Raw genomic sequence first — 23,940 nt, forward strand, 5'->3', positions numbered from 1 at the left:
AAGTGAAACCTTTTGCCTTAATTTTGCAGACTCATTCCTCCTAAGATGTTCAGGGAATGGAAAGCACTCTTCCTTGAAGGATTACCAATTTATGAAGACGAGGTTGTACGAATTGTTTGACTTTTTTATTTATTATAAGGAAATTATTTTTTGACAGAGCTATATTCATCAAACAATATTGCGCCGCAAAACAAAACGAAAAAACCCCAACAACAACAACACCAAAAAAAAAAACAAAGAAAAAAGAAACAAAAGAGCAATTTCCTTATATTTAATCTATGTCAGTGCTCTACACAGTACTTATTGTTATTATACCTTTTTTTAGCTTTCTTGTGTATGATGATGGAAAATTTACACTTATTGGACTATGTACAGAAAATTTTTTTTTTTTTTTCAAATTAACAAAATTGATGAAACTAAAACGCTTGCGAATATTAACGGTGTTAACTTCATGTGTGAATTTTACTTACATTCTTTTAGCCGGCTGAAGCAGCTAACGCTGAATTATCAAAACAAAGAGAGATCGAGAAAGAGAAAGAAGATTTGATGGACGAGGGAGATTTCTTGGAGTACAAGGTAAGCAGCAAACTAATCTTTCAACTGGATACTAGTAGCTGCTGCAATTTTCTTTGAATACAAACGAGCATCAGGCTTTCCTTTCTGCCGTTAGAATTTTGGTTGCCCACGCGCTGACCGCACGCGAAATCTCGCGCGTGCTACACGTATTCTTTGTGACGTCAGCCGGTATGTCCGTACATTCGTAAAAACAGCAGCAAATGATGTGTACTCGCGCGTTAGCTTTCCTGGCATCGTAGAAACATTGTTAAAACGTTAAATTTCAGTTTGGAACGAGTATTCAATAGGCAATATCCCCAACAACTTCTTCGTTTATTGGTGACGAGAGAAAAGACAAGAAAACTTACAATTTCAATTTAGGCTCAGTTGTGTTGTAGTGGTGTGTGTATGTGCCAAGTAAAGTAGACTATTTATTTATGTTTTGTTTTTCTGCAGAATTTAATAGGCGAGTGGGCTCCTGTTGAGGGAGCAGAGATCCAGGGTCCTGCCAAAGATAATGCTGTCTTGGGTCATATTATTCACAGACTTTTCAATATCGTTTCGCCACCAGAGGTAATGTAACCCTATTTCTTTGAAAGGCCACTTTACGCTTGTAGTAGCAGTACGCCATTAAGGACGGTTATATACACAAGCTGTTTCTTAGTCGACAGCATTCGGCAGCTATAAATATGGAAACTGTTAGAGCGCTAATTCATGTAGGCGATACTGCACTTTGTACTTGATCTGTTAAGTCATTTAAAGGCTGATAAGGAGGAGTTAAGGCTATTTTGACAAACCTTATATTTTTAGACACATGTTATGGATAACATAGCGATATTATAATTTGTAGCGGAAAAGTAGAAGGCCATATTTCGGTGATGAGAAAAAGTAAAAAATGAGTGAAAGGGATGAAAAATAAGACGAAAATGTCAGAGTGATTTTAAAAAGCAAACGGAGGAAAGATTCAATTTTAGCGAATAACCTTAAAATCACTAAAAATTACCAAAATAAATTGTTTTTTTTTTTGTTTGTCTGTAGCCACCCCCGCCTCCACCAGAATTCCCACCGTTTCCAATCAAGGTGTGTTTCCTTGGCAAGTTCTTCAGTGGCAAAACTTCAACCATCAATAAAATTCTTGAAGGTAAGTATTTTCCTTGTCCATCACGGTGTTAGACGTTTGACTCGCTTATTCTCAACTCAACAGCATGAATTTTTTTGTACAAATAATGGTTGGGTGACTTTGTTATAAAAAAATCCACTATGAATGGGCAGAGAAACTTCCGACAAATCAGACAAATCAGGTTCATAATGCGCTCGAGGTTTCTCTTTTTGTCAGCTGCCATCCGATCAGATTTAGCCGTTATGCCGAGTAAGCGCGAGAAGCATCTTATCTTGCGATCAGTTTTCACGCCAGAATAAGTGAAAGGCTTTCTACTGGCCAAAAAGACGCGGTTTTCACTTAAATGACGAAAGTAATTTGCATTTGGTTTAGTTTTGCATTTTACTACGCTTAGTGATTGGTTTAAAGAAACCCGCGCAACTTTCTCGACCAATAAAAAGTAAAACCAAAACCAATCATGATTCGCTCGCACGTGTTTTTCCGCGGCTACTCGCGGCTACATGGTGATTGGTCGAGTTGAGGAGCTAATGTGGGCGTTTCCTGTTGTGAGCTGGCGTTTTGAAACCTCAAAATGCTTCCTGCAAATGCCTTTTCCTTTAGTGTTTTGGAGTAAAAATAAACGTCATGTTCTTACGCGCTCTTCTGTTCTATTCAGGTCATCGAATGGTGCGACTGTCTGTTGATGATCTTGTTGCTGATGCTGTAGACGCTTATAAAAACAATGAAATTATTGAAGTACCTCCAGAAGATCCAGCGTTACAAGTAAGACCTTCGTTCTTGTTTTGTATGTCGTTAATCTAATCAGCTGCAATGACAATGTCCCCTTAGTGAATCGGAAGAAAATTGTTTTCTCAAGCAATCAACAGAAACATACTGAAAAATGGGCACTTTTCAGCTAACAATCACACGGTACAAAATAACACGTTGCTAGAGGGCAAGCTACGCGCTGGAATATCTAAGACAAAGCGACTTCAACCATTCATGCTTGACTTTTCTTTGTTTCGAATGTCCCAGAGCGTAGCTTTCCCTCCAGCATGGCTGATTTTGTACCAAGCTGCAAAGGGCTCATTTTACTATCTCGCCAATGTTGCCTGGCTTTCTATCAGCAATGAGTAGACGAATGGGATGGATGGTAAAATATTACTTAACGCTTTCCTTTTAAGAATGAAGACATTTCTTCCAAGAAAGTGAGCATCCAGGAGGAGACTGGGAAGAGTAAAGACCAACCCTCTGAGGCTTCTGGGGCTGTGACGCCACAATCATCCGCGCCTGAGGAGGGGACTGGGGAAGTGAAAGGTACTGTGAAAATATATGTTGTCAACTCACTGGAACGTAGCATTTCAGTGCGTTTCGCTTAGTGAAATTGATACTGTACGTAATTTTTTTAAAAATAGAACGTAAGAAAAAACGTTTTAGCTTTACGTTTCCAGATTTATAAAGGTGTTTCTTAAGCGCAGATTTGTAAATATCTGCACAAGAACTAATAAGTAAAAGGTAAAACATTCCAAAATTTTGGTGATACAACAGAATTAGAGAGAAGCTTCAGATGAGAGAAGTTGTCTACGATTACCCTTGCGTCTCACACTTTTCGCATTCTTTACGTATGTTATTCAGTCCTGTTGCCAGTTCTAATTTGTGTTCACCTCTAAAGATTCCAGTTCCATTGACTCTGATTTTTGTGTTTTTTTTTTTTTTAAAAAAATAGGCAGCGAAGATCCCAACAAAACAGAAGAAAAACAAACCAGCGAAGCCGGGGAAGGTGACGAGAAAAGAGATAAAACCAAAGAAGAACTAGAGAAAGAACACACAGAGGTCAAAGAAGATGAAAAGAAAACATCAGCCAAGTCTAAAGATCTGGAACCAGTGTCATCCAAAACTAAAGGACCCATGGTTAGTGTTTAACTTTGATCTACATTTAATTTCTCCTTACTAATATAAATACATAAACAAGCAGAGAGGTGACGAGAATAAACATAATCATCAACTAGCAGATATTGTCTTAATAAAGTAGCAGATTCTCGTAACTTACATAAAGAGACATGTATGGGAATCATTAAGGGGAATTGTGATTTTGATGTTAGTGTTAAATCTTGTAGTGAGTTTGTCAAGGAAGGCTTTTGTAATCTGTTACAATCATAGAGAGCAACCCGAAGTTGAGTTGCGGTAAATATGTTTTCGAGCGGTGAAGGATGTGACTGTTTATGTCTTGTCTTGTTGCAGCCCACCACTCGTGCTAAGCTGGGATCAAAAGCTTATGGTTTTCTCAAGAAAGGAAAAGCTACGCCTGACCAACTGCTGGTCGACATCATGGTTGAGGCAGTCAGGTAAATAAGTTGCCATTGTAATATTTTAGTTGTTTTGAAAGTTAATGCAAAAAAGAACAGCGTTAGTTCGATTCTTATATGCAATCTTTTCGTTAATTTTTGGTTTGGCTTGAAATGTGCCTGAATTTTTTTCTGTGCCCTGAAATTTCTGCCCACACTTAATGTCATTGACTGCACAGCCTGGAGCTTAGTGCTTAGTTATGCGTTCCGACACTGTCGCTTTTCTTAAATTCATAAAGACAAGTTCAAATGGACGACGTGCTTTGTTATTAGTGTACCTTTAATTCATGCAAAACAGTAATTTTAACAACAGAATGTCTTGTTTGAAGGCAAGTACCAGAAGGCACTGGTTGGATTATGGACGGATTTCCAAGCACCATCAACCAAGCTAAGGTAAATATTAATCGGTATTTACTTGAAGGGTCAGGTTAGGTTTTATTATATTTGGATGGTGTGTTACAAGTTAAAGCAATTAAGAGTGCATTTTTGAGTAAGTTACGTACAAAGAGTGAAATCATTTCTACTAGCTTATCCATGTGCTTGATCAGACACATGCGTCTTTCATTAGTTTCATGGTTTTTCAATTGACGTGATTTTTTTAATTGTTATTAATATTTAAAGCAAGCAAAAGAAAGAAACAAATTACGCATACAGTACAACTACTAGAGCACGTAACTAACGAGTACAGCAGAATAAAAAAAGGTATATAAGTAATCCTTATTACAATGGTTTTTGACGTGATGCGAGCTTCTTGACTGAATTAATTATATCTTTTCAGTTATTGGAGAAAGCACTTAGCGGGTATGACGCACAGAAGGAAGCTAAAGACGCTAAAGCTGCCAAAGAACCCAGTAAAGTTGCCAAGACAAAGAAATCAAGACTCGCCCCAGATCCCCATCCGCCTCCTGAGGTACGTATCACACTCAGGTTAACTCGCTCATAAATTCTGAGTCAAAATTCCTAAACCCTCTGATTTTTTTTGTCGTTTTAACATACATTTCTTCAAAAATTTCAAATGGTATCCAAACCATTCTCGTCCCCATAGCCCTTTGGTTTCTCTTAGCCGTCTTGGCATGAGAAAACGAAGGGCTCTGGGTACATAGGATTTTTAAATTAATTCGACTTTTTTTTGATTTGCTGTTTGGAACAAAGAATTCCTAAACGGAAGTCGAAACATAACGACTCTGATACATTCTTTGAAACGTCACGACTGCATACATGAAGACCGGAAGTCCTAGAATCTTTCCTGTCAGTGTCCCCAGTTCCCGTCGTTTTCTCGTGCCAATGCCCAGCCGGCTAAGAGAAACGAAAGGGCTATGGAGACGAGAATGTATCCAAACGTCTTTGTAAAGAAGATAAGAGAAAACAAATGCTAAACAGATTATCGATCGGTTTGACAGCTGTTGAACTGCTCATTCATCGTCGTCGTCGCCGCTGTTGCGATCTGCTCAATTCTTTACTTAATGTTACAATGGTGGTATACTTGACACTATTTCTATGTTGTAAACCATATTAAACTTTTTGTTTCATTACCAGACTCCTGCACCCAAGAGCGGCATAGACCTGGTGTTGCTGTTCGACCTGCCCGATGAAGTCTCCCTAAAGAGAGCCGAAGGAAGAACTTGTAAGCACCTTAAACTGGTCATTGCCATTTCAAATGCTACTACACTGTAGCTGTATGGCGCTACAAAATTTGTTCCATTTAGTATATTTATAACTAGTAATTGCCAATTGAGAGGACTTATACCGACTATTTTGTTGATACAGTACAACAAGCAGACCGTTTTCAAAACCTCCCAATCGCAATCAAACCGCCATTTCACTTATCTCCCTTTTTAATTGGGAGTTTGCAATGAAGTCATAGTCAACATAAATCCGGACCTCTTTAACCCGCCTTTTAGCGGGTTAAAGTTTCGGGGGGGGGGGGGGCGACAGAGCAAAGGTGAGCCACTTGGCTCCTCTTACCCTTAGGATTACTGAGAACGGAATTTGCCTGCAGTTTTTTACTTAGGAAATAGTCACTAGATCTTAATTCAAGTTAACCGAAGTCGATCTAAGTCGGCAAATAACTTGTTTTTTTGTTTTCTTATGGTGATTGTTTTCTTGTTTGCAGATGATCCCATGTCTGCTGAACAGTACCATCAGGAGTACAATCCTCCAGTGGAAGGCAGTTACACAGGAATGAACAAACAAGAGAAGGTCGTCCCTGTTTCTGATCCCTCAAATGACCGCGAACAGGTCCAACAAAGGTTTGTTTCCATCTTTACTACCTGTTTTGACTAATGGAGATGGAATTTTTCAACATGATACGAGCGTGGGACAAAGAAAAATCTGAGTCCCCGACGGGAATCGAACCCATGGTCTCCCAGATACCGGTTGGGCGCTCTAACCAACTGAGCTACGAGAGACTCGTGGTGAGCTGGGCCATTTACTAGGTTGATGTGTGACACGCGTCCTGCATACTGCTAGGATCAGCAATGTCGAAATCATCAAGTGTGTAGTAAATAATAAAGATGGTAAATTTTAAGCTCGGTGTTAAATAATGAAGATGAAATTTTCAACATGCTTAGCTTACAGTTTATTGATCGTTTATTGTATTTGGCAAAAATCGTCGAGAACAACTCAGTCTGATTAAAGCGGCTTTGTGAAGTGTAGTGAAGTGAACGCGAATTTCATTGTCGCTTTGTTAGGCGGTAATATGTTTTAAATCGTTATTTTAGACTATTTTTTGTGTTTTTTTAATTCGCATTTGTATGCTACAGAATCGCATGTTTATGTTGTTGTTGTTTTGGATTGCAGGATCGTAGGTTTTGTTGACGCTTGGCCAAAACTGGAAAAATGGTTCACTAAGTTTGGGATTTTTCAGCGAGTTGATGCAAATACTGGTCAAGGTAAATTCTAAGGACACTCTCTCAGTTTACTAACGGGATGTTGTGTTATTCAATATTAAAGTCGACCACTTTGAAATTCGCGAATAGTTGTACTGTATAATCATGTAACTGCTGACAATAATTTTTTTGAGTTAAAAATCGTTGTACAATAACATACCTCTTAAACTTTAAAGAGTTCTTTGGCGTGAAACTGGCGAGTTAACTGATTTTTTTGACGGCTCGTCAATTCGAATGAGCTTTGAATTTCGGGATTACTCCTCGTGTTATAGAAGTTCTGTAATTATTATTAACTTACGGTGTATTGTCATTTACAGTTGTAAGTCTTCATCAGAGAAGAAACGAGGCTTTTATTGTTTAAAAGTGTGAATACCTTGTCCAAGTTCAGGAGAATAGAATTTCTTTCCCTGTTTACATTTCTCGTTTATTTTTATTTCCCTTTTTAGAGGAACTGTATGATGAAGTATCCGCTCTTTTGAATGAAACTTACCAGAAGTTGATTGCACCACCCGAGGAAGCTCCCTCTGTAAGTTTAAGCTTTAAAAATATCGCCATTTGTCGTGATTAAGAAGAAAATCTGCCCTGCACAACATGGCTTTGTTTAATTGTTATTTTTTAATTTATCATATAAACGCATAAATCTTCAAGTTTTCCTTGAGGGTCTTTGAGTGGGACGAGTTTTTTTCTAACCAAACGCTTAGCGTAGAAAATCAGACTTTCCACCTTTTGCCTCTTATGAGGAAAAAAAGGCAGGCCCAGGGAAAATGGCGTCTAAGAATAATCTTTTAAGAGACTAGGGACTAGGCAGGTAGTAATGGGAAACAAAAGCAAATGCGATCTACTTTCGAGCGTGATCTAGTTTGTTTAGCCAAGTTGTTACTGTGATAATTAATACAGGATTTTACTTTCAAACAGGAACCTTCCGTACAACCAGGACAAGCAACTGAAGGTGATATTCATCGTTCTCAATAACATCTGTGTTTTGTACTTGCATTTTCTAAGAGCTAACATCAAGAGAAATAATGAAAATCTGTATAAAGGTTTTTTTTGTTCAGAACTTGAGATTAAAATTTTGAAAGGTAGAATCGTTAATGTACATCTTCTTAACACTTGTTCTGAGCATGTTATTTCTCTTCAGGTGAAGCACACACGGGGGCACAATCGACTCAAGGTGACGGGCCTCCAACTGAGGGCGTGGGAAGTGAAGCCGCTACAGCTCCTCCCGATAGCGTTCCTCCACCGTCTGAGGCCCCGTCTGAGGCAGGGGCTAAATCTGAAGTCAAGTCGGAGAAGGGCACAACGAAGAGTAAGGCAGACTCTAAACCAGGTGTGTGACAGAATGACAGTGTGATTGTTGTACCATACATGTATTAACGGCGGTGAAAGGAGCAGTGTCACGATATTTTAAGTCATCTTTAAGTTCACTTTCAAATTGAAGGAAACCTCAAAATAATAATTTTCTAACACATAAAAGCAACAAAGGAGTAATAAAACCCCGAAAATAAACAAGGATGGTTTCTACTGACGAAGATTAAGACGGATTACGAATGATGAACTTGAAAAAACTTGCCAGTTTTTTCAAGATGCGTGTTCCGTGACGTAGCTCCTTTAACCTGTCTGCCAAATGTAATAACATGCTCTATATAGTTAACCAATCACAACGAATCTCATCATTTGCACAGGAAACACCTATCACAGATTTTCTTACTCTTGCCACAAATTTCATGTCCTTGTGTTAAGCTCTGATTTGTTTGGTATAAATTTGTTGAAATGATGTTTACGTATAAGAAGCCGACAATGACTTTCTTATTTATTAGTTTAGAGTTGTAAAAGTCATGAAAAGTCGTTCTATAAATTGTAAAAAGTTTTCTAACCAATGTTTTCTTTCATTCATGTAACAAGGTTCGCCAAAGTCAAGAAAGAGCAAAAAGGACCGTTCACCCTCCCCACCCGCATCGAAGAAAGGAACTAAAAGCCGAAGCCCCACCCCTCCAAGTTCTAAGAAAGGTTCAAGATCAGGTTCCAAGTCTCCTTCGCCATCAAGGAAAGGCTCAAGGCCTGGGTCCAAGGGATCGAGACCAGGATCAAAAAGAGCCAAGTCTCCTAGTACGTATATTTGGCTTGTTGTTTACTTGCTTACTTCCTGTAGTGCTTTAAATGAACTGTGTCACGGATTTTAGCCAAATTTAGGCCACCAAATTCGGTGGAATATAAAAATAACCACTTAAAACAGCAAAGGAACATTTCAATAACACAGCAAATACAAAAGAAGGAACGGATGGCCAAAAGTGAAGAAGATTGAAACGGATTGCGATATGGAATTTTGAAATACCTTTAAGGCTGAACAGTTCTCAAAGTTAATCTCGTTTGCTTGTAGCTTAATTATAACTTCAGGGAGACATATTTCATGGTAATAAAGCTATGGTTTTGTCATTTAGATCCATAGAAGTAATTTCTTCGCAACCATTACGTTTTATAGCAAGTATTTGGCAAAACGTAATGAAATAAACTTAACTCAGCCGTGACACAGTCCCTTGAAGGCTCTCCATCACATTACAGTATAGAGCATGTCTTGGTTAGCTTTTCATAATTGTACTACAGAGGTGTCTGAAGGAAAAGCAAGACATTTTCGACCAGTAGTTAGATTCGTTTGAAACTTACAAACGTTTTTAGTGGGAAAATTAACGAAAGCAACTTGTTTTCCTCAGAAAAAGGTGCTGAAGAAGTAGAGGAGGAGAAGCCACCCGAGCCACAAGGACCGCCCGAGCCGGAGCCTGGGTCAGAGGATTGGGAATATGTCGACCAGCCTATTGATGTGGTTTGTGTTATGTCTTGTGTTTTGTGTTCATATCAATATCGCAGTCTTGAGGCATTGCTGCATGAAGACGTTGGGAATTTCGGTTAATAATGTGTTGGCGTGAACGAGTAAGACGACGCTTGGAACTCAGCAAATTTGATCCATAATTTTCGGAAGCAATACTTCGGAGGCATTAATTTTCGGAGGCATTGCTGCATGAAGACGTTGGGAATTTCGGTTAATAATGTGTTGGCGTGAACGAGTAAGACGACGCTTGGAACTCAGCAAATTTGATCCATAATTTTCGGAAGCAATACTTCAAAAAAGATTAGGAAGTGGTCATAACTAACCATGGTAAAGATTTGCATGTACAGTAAAAACCCGCGTATAAGAACAAGTGGATTAAGAACACCCAGGCCTGATTTTAGGAAAAAAAGTACCATTTATATAAGAACACATTCAGCCTGAAAAATGAAAGTTGTTCTTATATGGAAAAATATCAAAGATCAACACTACTTTTCATTGCACACATAATAGTTCCACCCCAACTACAGTACAGTATTGCCTTGATTTATCAATTTTATTAAAATTAAAATACAATTGTGTGCATATATATTGATTTCATCTATTGGTAGCCTAGTATGTTCCTTATTTTAAGAAACTTTTTTTAAGAACACTTAAGAACACTTACAGGCTGATTTTGCAGATTATAACCCTTTATATAAGAACCAAATCAGCCTGAACCGCCAAAATAGGTGTTCTTATACGCGGGTTTTTACTGTATTACAGTTTCAATGTCCAAACGACTTAAAGCTTAGATTTTCTCGAAATTTGGTAAATATACATTTAGATAGAACTCCTAAAGCTTTTATTCCATAAATGGATGTTTTCTTGCACTTGCTACAGTAAGTTTTGTTTAGATAACGGTTTACCCTTCAGCTTAAGTCGGGTGTTTTTTTTTTTTGTAGAATTTTGCTGGAGTTCTCACGTCTCAATGGGAGAGTACTGAAGAAGTATACATCGACTCATGTAAAAAGGTTTTTGGCATGATCAGACATGAAAGGGAACTCATTCACAGATATTTCTATGGAACAAGGTTAGTGACATCAAGTATTGAAACAGTTGTGAAGCTTTCTGAAGTGTGTTCTTGCTGTTAGCTCTATTGCTATTCTTGTTTTATATGGGCAACTTTCCCAAAAACTCTTTGGTTGCCACTGAATAGATAGGTTAGCGGACATTTGGCATTGAATAGGGGCAATCTCGTAACTTGAAATAAGAAAATGTCCTAAAATTATCTCCCAATCTTAAAGTCCTTACTGAAAACCATTTATTAACGGCCAAAGTTTTACTAACAACAGACAGGTGACCAAAAATGTTCAAGGTCATCTGATACGTACCCCACAAAGTTTACTATTAAAAATATCGTGTTTCAGTGTCAAGATCCTTACTGACAACTGACAAAGGGCTAGATTTTACCTGACAACTAATAAAGGCATCAAATCATAATAAGCAGAGTGTTTCAACATTGTGAGTGAGAACTGAAAAACGGGCATGCAACGACATACAAATCGCCCAAAATCTTAACTGAAAAGTCTTCATTTTTGTGTGTTAACCGCTTTGCCAAGAAACGGGCCAAAGTAGATGCCATGGTTTGGAATATAACCCACCCTTGTTGCTTACCTTATTTGCCTTACGTTATCTTCGCGAATTCTCGTGCAACGTTTTAAATGTCTAATTAGAGTAAAAACTCTTTCTGTGTTTTTACGACGCTTACTGAAAATGACCCTTGTTTCTCTTACTGATAAGTTTTCGGCCACCATACCCACAGGGGCCAACGTATTAACTGAAAATTGTTTGAATGATTAATTCTTTTTTTTTACTAGGAAAGATTTTGTAGCGTTTTTGAAGAGGCCAGACGAGAAACAGGAGTATGTTCTACAATGGCAAAAGGTGCGTTTGAAAGATTACACGAGCATTTATAATCAGTCTGTTTTCAGTGCCATGAATTAAAATTATTAACCACATTTTCTGTGTAATTTACATTGCAGTCATATAACGATGTGGCTGAAGACATGAGAGGAGACGAAGATACCAAGGCTGAACTACATCAACAACTTGATGTACGTAATACAAATTCAGATTTTACAATAACTGAGCGCATTCTCGCGCGCTGATTGGCTAATTTTATTGTCAGTAAGAGTACGGATGCAACACGTCCCGGGAACACGTAAAGCTGACGCAAAAGTTTTGTCAAACTTTTCAGCGCTGCATAACTGCATTCTTAATGAGACGAGAATTGTACCACACGTATAGTAGTCTTCAATGAGGAAATCATCTAAAATTTAATTTAGAGCGAGAATATGAGGATGTTTATCGAGAATTCAGACCTGAAAATCGGCCTGATCACATGCGCTTACATGTGTACATACCTCCCACAATCTGTGGTAAACCTTTGTCATTTTTTTTTCAGGATCTTTGTGACCGCCTGTACGATATCTGTGATAACCGCAAAGAGCTGGCAGAGAAGGAGCGACAGTCAGTGATGAGTGAAGGATGGCTGGAGGATAGATTAGGTCTCCTGACTAACTTCTACGTCACACTCATGCAGGCCGAGGTGGACCGGTACCAAGACACGGTGCGCTTGCTGAGAGATTACTATGTTGGTATGGAAGGTGAGCTGCTGTAGAGATCTCGGATGGTCGTTATACAACTTTGTTTCTGTTTTGGTTTCTCTTTATCTCTTGGGTGATTTTCTTCCTTCGTTAGAAAACATTTATAATAAATTATAAAGATGGTAAATTTCAAGCTCGGTGATAAATAGTGAAGACATTATTCAACATGACACGAGCGTGGGACAAAGAAAAAATCTGAGTCCCCGACGGGAATCGAACCCATGGCCTCCCAGATACCGGTTGGGCGCTCTAACCAACTGAGCTACGAGAGACTCGTTGTGAGCTGGGCCATTTACTAGGTTGATATATGACACGCGTCCTGCATACTGCTAGGATCAGCAATGTCGAAATTATCAAATGTGTAGTAAATAATAAAGATGGTAAATTTCAAGCTCGGTGATAAAAAGTGGAGAAATTATTCAACATGACACGAGCGTGGGACAAAGAAAAAATCTGAGTCCCCGACGTGAATCGAACCCATGGCCTCCCAGATACCGGTTGGGCGCTCTAACCAACTGAGCTACGAGAGACTCGTTGTGAGCTGCGCCCAACCGGTATCTGGGAGGCCATGGGTTCTATTCCCGTCGGGGACTCAGATTTTTTCTTTGTCCCACGCTCGTGCCATATTGAATAATTTCTTCAAAACATTTATATTAACGTGTTCTTTGATTTGAAGTAAATTTTGTACTTGCTTAGCTCACCATTTATTATAACAAGTGATGAACATGTTATGTCTTGTTACAATATCAATACGTTGCAGGGGATGAGAATAAATAAAATTGATTAGATAGATAGATAGAAACTTTCTTAAAAATGTCATAAACCACCTAGCTGGGGAAAACTCCCCCACTAATACGGGGACATAACAAAAAAGGGTTAAAATAAAAGAAAATGTTAAAAAAACTATGGCTATTTACAATAATAAAATTTAAATCTCAGTTAAAATATGTTATGAGACTGTGTACAGTGGATTATATAATACAAGAATACATAATTAAAAATTCTTTAGGAGGAGGAGAGCGGACAGCCTCTGCACCCATCATTTAATAATGCATCAAGATTGTTAAGATTTCTGATGTTCGTCTTAAAAATGCTGAGAGATGTGGCCTCTCTTATGCTCTTTGGTAGTTTTGACCACAATTTGGGTCCTAGATATCTGATTGAGTGCTTACCGTATTTCACCGAGTTAAACCTAGGCATTGTAAAGTCAGATTGTCTTATGTTTGTAAAGTCATTGTAAAGTCAGATTGTCTTAACTTTGAGCTATCGTGTTTACTATATTTTCCCAGGAGATTAAACTGGAAATTCATACCAATCAGCATGGGGAATTGATATTAAAAGAGTTTCAATCTAGGACCGTTCTTATAAATATACACTCGAGCAACGTAATTAGACATTGAAAGTGATATAATTTACATTGCATAAATTATGAAATGAGAAAGATGGAAGTTCATCACTACATATATAACGTTACAGAGACGATTTCCATGTAAGGAGGGCTTCTGACTGTTCTGAGTTAACTTACTTTGTCATAATGTCTGGCTAGAGCCAAGGCCTCTCTTGGAACACGTAATTAATAAATAATATAAGTATATCATTAAGTATATCATCATTTTATAGTAAATAAACTAATAGTTTACTTGTTTCACTTACATTTAACAATAGACGATGTCTTCGTTGGTCTTGGTAATTGTGTCTCTGTACTAACTCTGGTTTCATTTTTAGGCAAAATACCATCTGATGCAGTCAGCGACTACGCGCGCTTACCACTTGTGGAACTGCCGCTGACTATAAGACCGCAGTCTGCGTCGTCCAAGTCAGGAGGCAGCGAGAGTGCTACAAACTTAGCAACTACTGAAAAAACTGAAGTGAAGAGTCCGTCAGGCAAAAAAGACAAAGATAAAGGTTCTTCAAAGACTCCTGAGCCGACAGAAACACAAGAGGACGAACAGAAACCTCGGTAGGCTATTCTTACCCATAAACAGTGATCAAAACTGAATTTCTCCTTAAGAATATCGATGCAATGTCAGGCTTACACGTAGTAAGAATACAAGCACCAATCATTAAGGAAAAACATGGCTAGATATGTAAGAAACCTTAACATAATAGTGTTGTAAATCATGTAGACGAGAGATTAATAAGTAGGGTTGTTATTGTATGCCGGGAAACCCCAACAGCAAAGGCAAAATTTTATCTCTACCAGTAAATGTCTCGAACATCTGACTTGAATTTTCCTAACCTCAAATTTTAAGTGGGAAAATTCTAAGTTATGGATTGTGAATCTTTCCTTTTTGTTATGAAATTTAGCGATATAAAATCACGACGTTTCGACCTCTCCGAGGTCATTTTCAAGTGCGAATAAAAATATAAAAATTAGCATAAATATATTAAAATAGTAAAATAGGCAAAATTGTCACGAACGCTGAAATGCGATAAAATATGTAAAAATAAGTGACAAAATATTAATGAAGTTAAAAGGGTTAAAAAACTTAAAAATACAGAAACAATAAGAGTAATTAAAAAGAAAAAACCGACCTAAACAAATAGTTTTGCGCGGATGGAATCGCATTGTTTGTTCAGAGTTGGTTTCAGTTCTTTGATAAAAAACATTTCATAAATAAGGCAGTTAAACTTGCTCTGACACTTCTTCAAAATTCTAAAAAACTGCGCAATGTCATCTGGGGCCATATCGTGTTGTTCCTTGAGGTGATTACCAATGGCCGATCCCTTGTGTTCTTCAATTCGTTGGTGAAGATGTCGGCACGTGTATCCGACATACCCTGCATCACACAGGTTACACTGAAAATTATACACAACGCATTGTTGATTCACAAGGGGTGGCTTGTCTTCCCTCACTTTGATTTCATCCTTGATTTTCCGACTCGTGTACACGGGGCTGATGTCTACCTTGATCTTCCGGCTGAGGTCTCCAAGTTGTCTGCGGACCGAATGCAGATTTCTGTCTTTGAAAGGCAGCACGATTCTGATTGGGTCTTGCTTCTCAAGATCGTTTTGTTGGGTAACGAATTGAAGAACACAAGGGATCGGCCATTGGTAATCACCTCAAGGAACAACACGATATGGCCCCAGATGACTGCGCAGTTTTTAGAATTTTGAAGAAGTGTCAGAGAATTTACTGCCTTATTATGAAATTATCAAAAAGAACCTAACAACAATGCGATTCCATCCGCGCATATTAGGTCGTTTTTCTTTTTATTGCTCTTATTGTTTCTGTATTTTTAAGTTTTTTAACCCTTTTAACTTCATTAATATTTTGTCACTTATTTTTACATATTTTTCGCTTTCAGCGTTGTATTTTATTTTCTATTTTAATTTTTATGCTAATTTTTATATTTTTATTCGCAGAAATGACCTCGGAATACGTCTATTTTTATCGCTAAATTTCATAACAAAATCTATATCCAAGAATCTTTCCTTTCTTCTATTATTTTCCTCTTTTTGTGTTTATCGTGTTTTAGTATAATTTCAGAGGTGATTATAAGAATTGAAGCATTCTGATTGGTCGAGAAGCTCGGCTTATGAGGCTTTATAAAATGGTCGAGGAATTGCGCGCGCTGTGATTGGTCAATTCGAATTCATTATATACTACTTATTAACCGAGAGTGAGGTCATTACAGGGGAATCTCAGACCGAGGCCTTGATGTATTGACCGAGCGACAGCGAGGTCAATACATCAAGGTCGAGGTCTGAGATTCCCTGTAATGACGCGGACGAGGTTAATAAGTTATTTATTATATGGCCTTTAAGCACTATTCAAAAGAAGAGTATAATCAAGGGAAAAAACAATGGAGGTAAAACTCGCTCTCTGTGGCTCTCTTTGTCGCTCATACTAAAGAAGTATCGGTATGCTAATATTTTTCTTTTAGTTATTGAAAAGATAGTTATATTTTGTCGGCATTTTTTGCTGTTTTTTTTTTATTTTTTTTATTTTTTTTTATTAATGCATTTACATAAAACAAGACATTACATAATCGATACGCTACTTACAAAAAAAGAAGAAGCTTGTACACACACACACACAAAAAAAATTGCATTGACGATTACAGTGAGTACATTCAAACATAACTACTACTAGTGCTTTTTTTACAGTGTTTTTTCCTTTCTATTGTTATTTATATTTTTAGATAATAAAACCTACTGGTAACAACAATATTTATTGTCTTAAGCATTTCTATTAATAGAAGAGAACATAAAGTATCTAAATTAGTGTAATGATATATGTGCACAGTTACGACAAGCAATTGCTAACTTAAAAAAAAAAAAACACACACACACACAGTAACAAAAAAAAAGTAATTTTCTAAAAGAAAGAAGAAAAAAAAAATTACAAAAGATTTCCGTATTTTCATTGAACTTAGTAAGACTATTATTTTGTATAGCAATTTCTCTTTGTATATTAACTTTGTCCATTAAGAGTGCATTAAGAGTGAGTTGCTGTTTTTGCTCCCTCGCTAGTAGCTTTTACTCACAACTCAAAAAACCGTCGAGCCGAGAAAAATTTTCATAATGCCCGGTCATTACAAGAAAATAATGCCCGCTCAGTAGCCAATCAGAGGCGCGTACTATTGTAGCCGTATAATAAAATCCCATAAAGCACGCTGCATACGTCACGCGCGTGCTTTATTGAGTTATAATGCACGCTGCTTACGTCACGAGTTTAAGCGCGCGCAATTTCTTTAACATTTCATAAAAGAAATAAAAAACTTTCTCCTCGCGCATTATTGAGTTTTATAAGCACTTGGGAATTTTTAAGAACACTCGAGAAGTGCGAGAAGCACTCGGCTGCGCCTCGTGCTGCTCTTAAAAATTCCCGCGTGCTTATATAACTCAATAATGCACTCGGGCGCGTTTTTTATTTCTTTATTAATATACAATCTTCGTTCACTGTTCAAAATCCACGCGCGCAATTGGTTAAAATAGATCACGTGATTTTGCTTTACCTGTCGTCAGCAAACTCAGACAGTGCAGTATTGACAATAATGCACGAAAATCGTGCATTATTGAAGGTGTCTTCAGCTTCAAAGCTTGTAGAAGTGGAAGAAAAGTATATTCCTCAAATTATCAACGATCCAATACCAAACAAAATCGAAGAGGATAACAACTTGAAGCGCTTTCATGTTCAAAGGTAAACTGCAGCTCAATAAATACATTTTTGTGTGCGATTGACTTGCTTGTAGTTGCTTATTGTGAAAGCCATCGACTTGCATTGAACAAGCTTCTCGCTGACTGTATTTATGAACGACCACAGCTGATGAACGATTTTATGAACCATTTTAAGTTTTATTTCTGTACGGCTAATTTGTGATTTTTATATTATTGATGTAATCCCGTGTAATTATGTACTACTACACTTCTTATTTTTAAACATTAAGTTTGTTGTTTGAAGTTCGTTAAGTCGATGATGCTTGCAGTTCGATGCAGTGTACTCAGATTGTATATTAAAAGGGTTAGAGTCTGTTCGTTCGTGTTTTGTTGACAAATACACGCACTTGCTGGCCTCACAATGAACTCAAAATTTTCAATACTGCACTCGGCTACGCCTCGTGCAGTATTGAAAATTTCTCGTTATTGTGCGGCCGTGTGTATTTGTCAACAAAACACTCACAACAGTCTCTAACCCATAAATAATCACCCCGCGCGAGGTGATTATAGCTTTGAAGGCTTGGTTACTTAGCCACGCCACCTTTGACATCCAGGCAAGTATTAAAACATGGCCGCTTTTGCTGAATGAAAATTTCTTTGATTTGAAAGAAACCAGTCCAAGTCCTGAATACTTTTAACATTGGGAATTTTCAAATTAACTACAAGACTTTTGGACCGAAAATATTTTCAAGAGATGGTTCTCAAGGCATTAGAAATGATCGTAAACACGGCGGTTTTGGCGATCGATGAGAAACTCAGTCGGTCGATTGAGCAAACATTATTTAGTTCTCTTCTCACCGGAGCTATTCATTTTTAGAGGATTCGCACATTCGCTTAGAAGTCATCCACAATCATACAAAGGTAACGAACATCTATCTTTCTTATTGTGTTTGTTTTGTTCCGTTTTATTGCTTTAACTAAATAAATTCTGATTGCAATCGATGATTTAAACTGGTTTACACCGTACGCAAGCGAACACTTGTGTTTGCTGTTTTCTTGTTTGCTATTGTTATTTTTAAAGTTCTTGATGATCACCTCTAAAAATTATACTAAAACAATTATTTGCCTCAGGCTCAGTGATTATTGTTGAATAATCACTTCGACTTCGTCTCGGGGATTATTCAACAATAATCACTTCGCCTTAGGCGAATAATTGTTAAATATATTTTCTTGCTTCCCAGTATCCCATTAGTTCCCCGTCGTCCCAAGTCGGGTGACCCAGGTACCGGGAAAGGAAAGGACAAGAAAAGCGATAAGAAGAAAGACAAATCAGCTGACGCCGATAAACCAGACACCCCAGTACCGCCTGCAGACCCGGATGAGAAAGTAAGCAATCCTACTGGAATAACTTCGCTGCACTTTATTAAACACTTTATAAAATACCAGACACTTCTAAAATGATTTAGGTAGCACAATTTTTTTTAAATTAACCTTTACTATTCTAAGACAATTACTAACTCTGGTAGGCATTTTACGCTGTTTTTTGTGACTATTTGTGTAATTCAGGCAAGTTAAGGGAGCTTAGCAGGGGTCAATCGTGCCCCAGTTCAAATCGATACAATCCTTACCGTTTTGGTTTATTATTGTTTCTACTTAGTTTTTTTTTTTACCTTTGGTAAATTCTTTTATATCGTGATACCCCATAAAATACCCATTTCAATTCCTCCTAAATTAGAGTTCTATAACATTCATAATCCTCTGATGCACCCCCCTGCCTAGTGTAAAACTTGTCCATTATGTTTAGTATAGTTACGTTTTGAGAGTTTTGCAATATTTTATAACACAAAAAAGTTCCTTCCAAATATTACTTTGAAACGCAAAATACCTTTCGGTAATACCCCCCTTCCACCGTCAAGAAATTAGCCCACCCGAAAATAAGCAGGCAGAAACGCCTTTTAAACAAAAATAAACCTGCAGTGCTAAATGAAAATTAGCTGAAATTTTAAGGTACCTTCTCTTAAATTTCGCCTAAAACGTTTTAAGGACTACGGTACGTGTTAACTACTTGGCAAAGTATTTTGCCGATGATATTAATCAATTAATGAATATTAATAAGAGTTAATGAATTAGGTTTACAATTTTGAATAATATTTTTTTTTCTTTTAATACATCACTCAGCTTGTATTTGATGCATATATTATGGCTCTGACAATCATTGAGACGATGGTAAGTAAATACCTAGTTAAACTCCAAATTTTCGTTCGATATTATGTTTTATAACGGCATTTTCCCGATGGATTCTAAGAGGACAGTCCGTGAACACAATTTTCTTCCCTATAAATACTTTACCTATTTGCTTTACCCTTTCATCAGTAAGATCCCAAAAAAGATGAATTTAAATCAGTTTCTTATTGCCACTTAGCTCATCTGCTTGTTATTTGCCCTTGTCTTTCATTCGTATTTTTACTAGGCCTTGATAGATCAAACGGAGCAAGAAGCAGAAGCCATTAGACAAGCCGAGCTTGAAAAGGAAAAAGAACGGGAGGCGTTACAGAAGAAAGCAAAAGACAAGAAGGATAAGAAAGGAAGAAAGAGCCCAGGAAAGGGATCACCATCCAAGACTGAGACACCACCGCCTCGTATGTACTGTTTTGTCTCTTTCTTTTTTTCACGTGTCTCCGCCCTTGCGCGCTTTTTTTCGCTCTTGCGCGCCGCTCAAACTCGCACCCTATTATTACCGGGAAGGCTACTAAAGGTTGGTTCTCATGTGATCGCCCCGATCGTTTTTATCGCATCGATCGTTTGCAAATACTGAGACGATCGTAGGCGATGGAAGCGGTCGGGGGTTCTCATATGATCGTCCCGATCGCCTGGTATGAGCGAAGACATACCAAAAACAATCATAGTTCCAACACAATGGCAGCCTTCAATGAAAGAGCAAAACTTGTGGTCTCCTATCTTCTGAGTTATTGCAGTTTTACGGCAAAGAAGGGAAAGAGAAGCTAGAAGGATGGAGCACGGGTGATCCAAGTGATCGCAATCGTCCCAATCCTCGCAGACGTTAGCTATCGTCTGTGTAATGTTATCACATAATCGCCCCTATCGCAAGAAAACTTTTTGAAGTGACAGAGGCGATAGAAACGATTGGTGTGATTATATGAAAACCAGCCTTAACTGATTTCCGTACATATGTTTGAGGCCCACTCAGTACTGAACACGTAAAAAAACAGCTATCGACTTTTACTATTCGCTGAAATAACTTGTTCTCTTATGTGGTGCTGGTGGTTAAACAATTTCAAAATTTCCTTTCATTTAAAATCTTGAACTGAAAGCTTTTTGAAGTGAAACGATTCAGGAAAACTTCAGTTGTAAACCCCTAAGACGCACTTTTGCTTGTTGCTCAGCTTCCAGTTAAGATGATATAAAGGTATATTACACCACGTTGTTGAAATAATCTTATCTGTTTTGAGATCTATCGTCTTCTTCCCGTAATCCTTCATTTTGTCGGTTATCAACATATAACTTTAGATCGTATCACGGAAGGCAGTTGGCGACTGTGCAAAAGCCATTGATGTCTCGTTATTTACTTTTTGGTTTTTAGCTCCAGCAGAAGACCAGGAAGGACAGTCAGAGGAGGACATGCTGAAACAAAAAACAAAAGAAAGAGCAAGAAAAGAATTCCTTGGAGCTGTAGGCTCAGAAGGTGAGGAAAATAACTACGAGATATCATGCGCTTATCTATTGGTCTGATGATGTCTTTCTGATGTCAAGATTTGTAAATTCTTGTTTGTTTTTCATGTGTAATCACCACACTGGTCACGTTTGCTTTAGAGTTCCTTGCTAGCTGAAGTTATTATTAAAAAATGATTTTTTTTACCCCCTTTTCGCAGATAACGGTTTGAAAACTCGACTTGAAATGATCAAGAACCACGCTATTTCGGTCCTTCAAGAACTTAAGGTAGCAATTTTATTCTAAATATCTCAATTTCTAATCATTATTACTTTAACTGATAATACTCTAATTAGACTGGGTCGACCGTTTCTGTTCACAGAATTTTTCTTGGACTCTTATGAGCTGTCAAGAGAGCTTTTTTCGATTTTAGACGTGATAATTAAAATCAATGAGTATATTTTTATTGTATTTAAGGGCAAGGCGGACTCAACTTACAAAGACATGGACGATTGGTTGGGAGAAAGATTCCTACAAGAAGTCGAAAGGTTATCTTGAAATGCTAACCTTAATTTCAATCTTAGTTGGATCGGATTTATATTTTTCTTGGTGTTTTGTTGACTCCCATGCATAGTCGAAACACTTGTACTTGTTGGGTTGTTTAATTTGGAAGAGGTCGTTAAGACTCAAACGATAACTAAACAGAACTTAGACAACTAGTAGAATAAGGAGGACACTTTAAAGTTGAAATTGACAACAACTGCGTAGCGTCTTGTAGGCGATGAAATAACATAATTAAAATTGTTTTTGGCGTTAGAAATTTTGGTAGAACGTGTATCGACAAGCGTCAAAAACAATTTTAATTTTGTTATTTCATCGACTATAAAGTTGACAAAAGCTTGTCAACACAGGTATAAAATGTTTTGTTTTAATTGTAAACTTTTATTGCATCGTCTTTAGCATCAAAGAAATGGCGCAGACCATACGTTTTGCTGTCGAAAGAGAAGAAAAGTTACAAGAAGAAAGTCTCCTGATGGACAAAGACTTTGTGGTTGATTTGGTAAGAGCTCGTTACTCAGAACCTTCTCAGGTCATTCCTTACCAATAGTGCCTAGGAAAGAAGTCAATACCTCTTGGTCCCCAGAAAGGGTGGCTATGTTGATTGTATAGGAAGTCCTCTGCCAAATAATCCTAAAGAAGCGTAGTGATTGTAGTATAAAGCATTTTTCTTTCTACAAACTATGGTAACTGGTTCAATTTCTTGTTGGTGCATCCCTAGGACACAAAGACCTTCAAGACGCCCACACCGCCCCCTCCTCCGAGCCCTATTGAGGTACCTCAGAGCGATATCTTCACCGTGGCTCAACTATTGAATTTATACCGACAGGTTTGTAAACTTTTCTTTGTCATCTGATAAAGAATGGACACCTCGCTCCTATGACCACAATATTGGTAGTGAACTTAAAAAGTTAGTCTTGAAGCTATTTCATACTGTTATATAGTTAGATTCTGTGTTTTCTGAATCAGCATTTGTAAACATAGCATGTAGCCTTGTTTGAAATCTGTAAAGGGATGTTTAATTTTTTTGTAACTTTATTTAACGTTTTTTTGCCAGCTTGTGGAGACAGCCCCAACTGGCGTCATTTCCAACCGAGCGTTCTGTGACACGATTATGGACATGACAGCACTGACGGTAAGTGAAAAAATTCATTCATTTACTCGCTAAGACCTGATTAACAGGTCAAGTCGAGTTTGTAACGATTTTGGGGTTGTTTGAAGTGCTGATTTTCGAGTGACGAATATAAAGTCCTGACCAAACAACAACGCAAGTAGACGCAAGTTGAATTGCATCTACTTGCGTCTCCGTTTGGCCAGGACTTGCGTGCGCTTGCGTACACTTGCGTTCACTTAGGTCGAGATCAAATTTGTACTAAGCTCAACGCAATGTTTACACCGTTTGGCCACCCATCGCAAGTCAACACATTTTTTGCAGTTTACTTCAAATACTGAATTGCACCTCGTAGCATTTTAAATGACTCTTTGCAAGCTTGCGTGTCCGTTTGGCCACCCAACGCAATTCTGTACGCAAGTTGAACTTGCGGCTACTTGCGTTACCGTTTGGCCAGTGCTTAAGAGGCAAAGCAAGAATTCGGAAAACGCGGTAAATAGGGAAAAGAACTTGACATGTTAGGTCAGTAAGCGTGAGCATGGAACAAAGAAAATCTGAGTTCCTGACGGTAATCGAACCCACATCGGTTGGATGCTCTAACCACTGAGCTCAGGGGAGACTCTTGGCGAGTTATTTTTTTATATGTGACACGCGTCCTGCATACTGCTACGATCAGCAATGTCGAAAGCGTAAAAGATAGTAATAGTAATGCAAAATTTCGATTTTGTTAACAGCACGGAATGGAGTTGCTCCCAGACTCCTGGATGAACATAACACAGTCACAGGTAAATAAGACCGGGTTACCTGTTATCTTCTTATTACTTCTTATTTTTAACTTCTATTTTAGGTACACTGTTGGTTTTCTGTGCCTCTGTTGACATCTACTACAACTACTTATCTACTTTAAAAATTTCAAACCTTGCCCCTGAAACCAAAGTTTTTATAACTACATAGACTACAGCGAGCGAGCAAGAACGAGGGCAGGAGGACGCCGAGAAAACGAGGGGGGAGAGAACCAAAGGACAGTCCAAAACCACAAGTGCACGAAGACAAAAACAGAAAAACCGCAAAGAGCACGCGAGCGCGCGACGACGGCGAAAGAAACAGGGAAGAACCAACAGACGCGGATCCAATAGAACACA

The 23,940-nt window shown here is 37.9% G+C and overlaps 1 protein-coding gene across 1 annotated transcript in view; it reads left to right on the forward strand.

The window, feature by feature from the left end:
* LOC144638594 (sperm flagellar protein 2-like) overlaps positions 1-23,940 on the forward strand; it is a 55,478-nt gene that overhangs the window by 18,972 nt on the left and 12,566 nt on the right. Inside the window, exons 20-52 of the mRNA XM_078497784.1 lie at positions 30-102; positions 481-576; positions 1,012-1,128; positions 1,594-1,696; positions 2,331-2,437; positions 2,839-2,971; positions 3,381-3,565; positions 3,896-3,999; positions 4,329-4,392; positions 4,778-4,909; positions 5,536-5,623; positions 6,113-6,248; positions 6,799-6,890; positions 7,334-7,413; positions 7,803-7,836; positions 8,026-8,214; positions 8,790-8,993; positions 9,596-9,705; positions 10,653-10,780; positions 11,568-11,634; positions 11,733-11,804; positions 12,155-12,356; positions 14,082-14,316; positions 18,701-18,845; positions 19,638-19,685; positions 19,930-20,098; positions 21,061-21,162; positions 21,350-21,417; positions 21,607-21,677; positions 22,090-22,189; positions 22,409-22,516; positions 22,745-22,822; positions 23,533-23,583. Of these exons, the coding sequence (XP_078353910.1) occupies positions 30-102; positions 481-576; positions 1,012-1,128; positions 1,594-1,696; positions 2,331-2,437; positions 2,839-2,971; positions 3,381-3,565; positions 3,896-3,999; positions 4,329-4,392; positions 4,778-4,909; positions 5,536-5,623; positions 6,113-6,248; positions 6,799-6,890; positions 7,334-7,413; positions 7,803-7,836; positions 8,026-8,214; positions 8,790-8,993; positions 9,596-9,705; positions 10,653-10,780; positions 11,568-11,634; positions 11,733-11,804; positions 12,155-12,356; positions 14,082-14,316; positions 18,701-18,845; positions 19,638-19,685; positions 19,930-20,098; positions 21,061-21,162; positions 21,350-21,417; positions 21,607-21,677; positions 22,090-22,189; positions 22,409-22,516; positions 22,745-22,822; positions 23,533-23,583 (3,691 nt within the window). The remainder of the gene's footprint in view (positions 1-29; positions 103-480; positions 577-1,011; positions 1,129-1,593; positions 1,697-2,330; positions 2,438-2,838; positions 2,972-3,380; positions 3,566-3,895; positions 4,000-4,328; positions 4,393-4,777; positions 4,910-5,535; positions 5,624-6,112; positions 6,249-6,798; positions 6,891-7,333; positions 7,414-7,802; positions 7,837-8,025; positions 8,215-8,789; positions 8,994-9,595; positions 9,706-10,652; positions 10,781-11,567; positions 11,635-11,732; positions 11,805-12,154; positions 12,357-14,081; positions 14,317-18,700; positions 18,846-19,637; positions 19,686-19,929; positions 20,099-21,060; positions 21,163-21,349; positions 21,418-21,606; positions 21,678-22,089; positions 22,190-22,408; positions 22,517-22,744; positions 22,823-23,532; positions 23,584-23,940) is intronic.

The sequence above is a fragment of the Oculina patagonica genome, chromosome 14 (genome assembly GCF_052425735.1).
Source record: "Oculina patagonica isolate OP01 chromosome 14, crgOcupat, whole genome shotgun sequence".
NCBI classification, from domain to species: Eukaryota; Metazoa; Cnidaria; class Anthozoa; order Scleractinia; family Oculinidae; genus Oculina; species Oculina patagonica.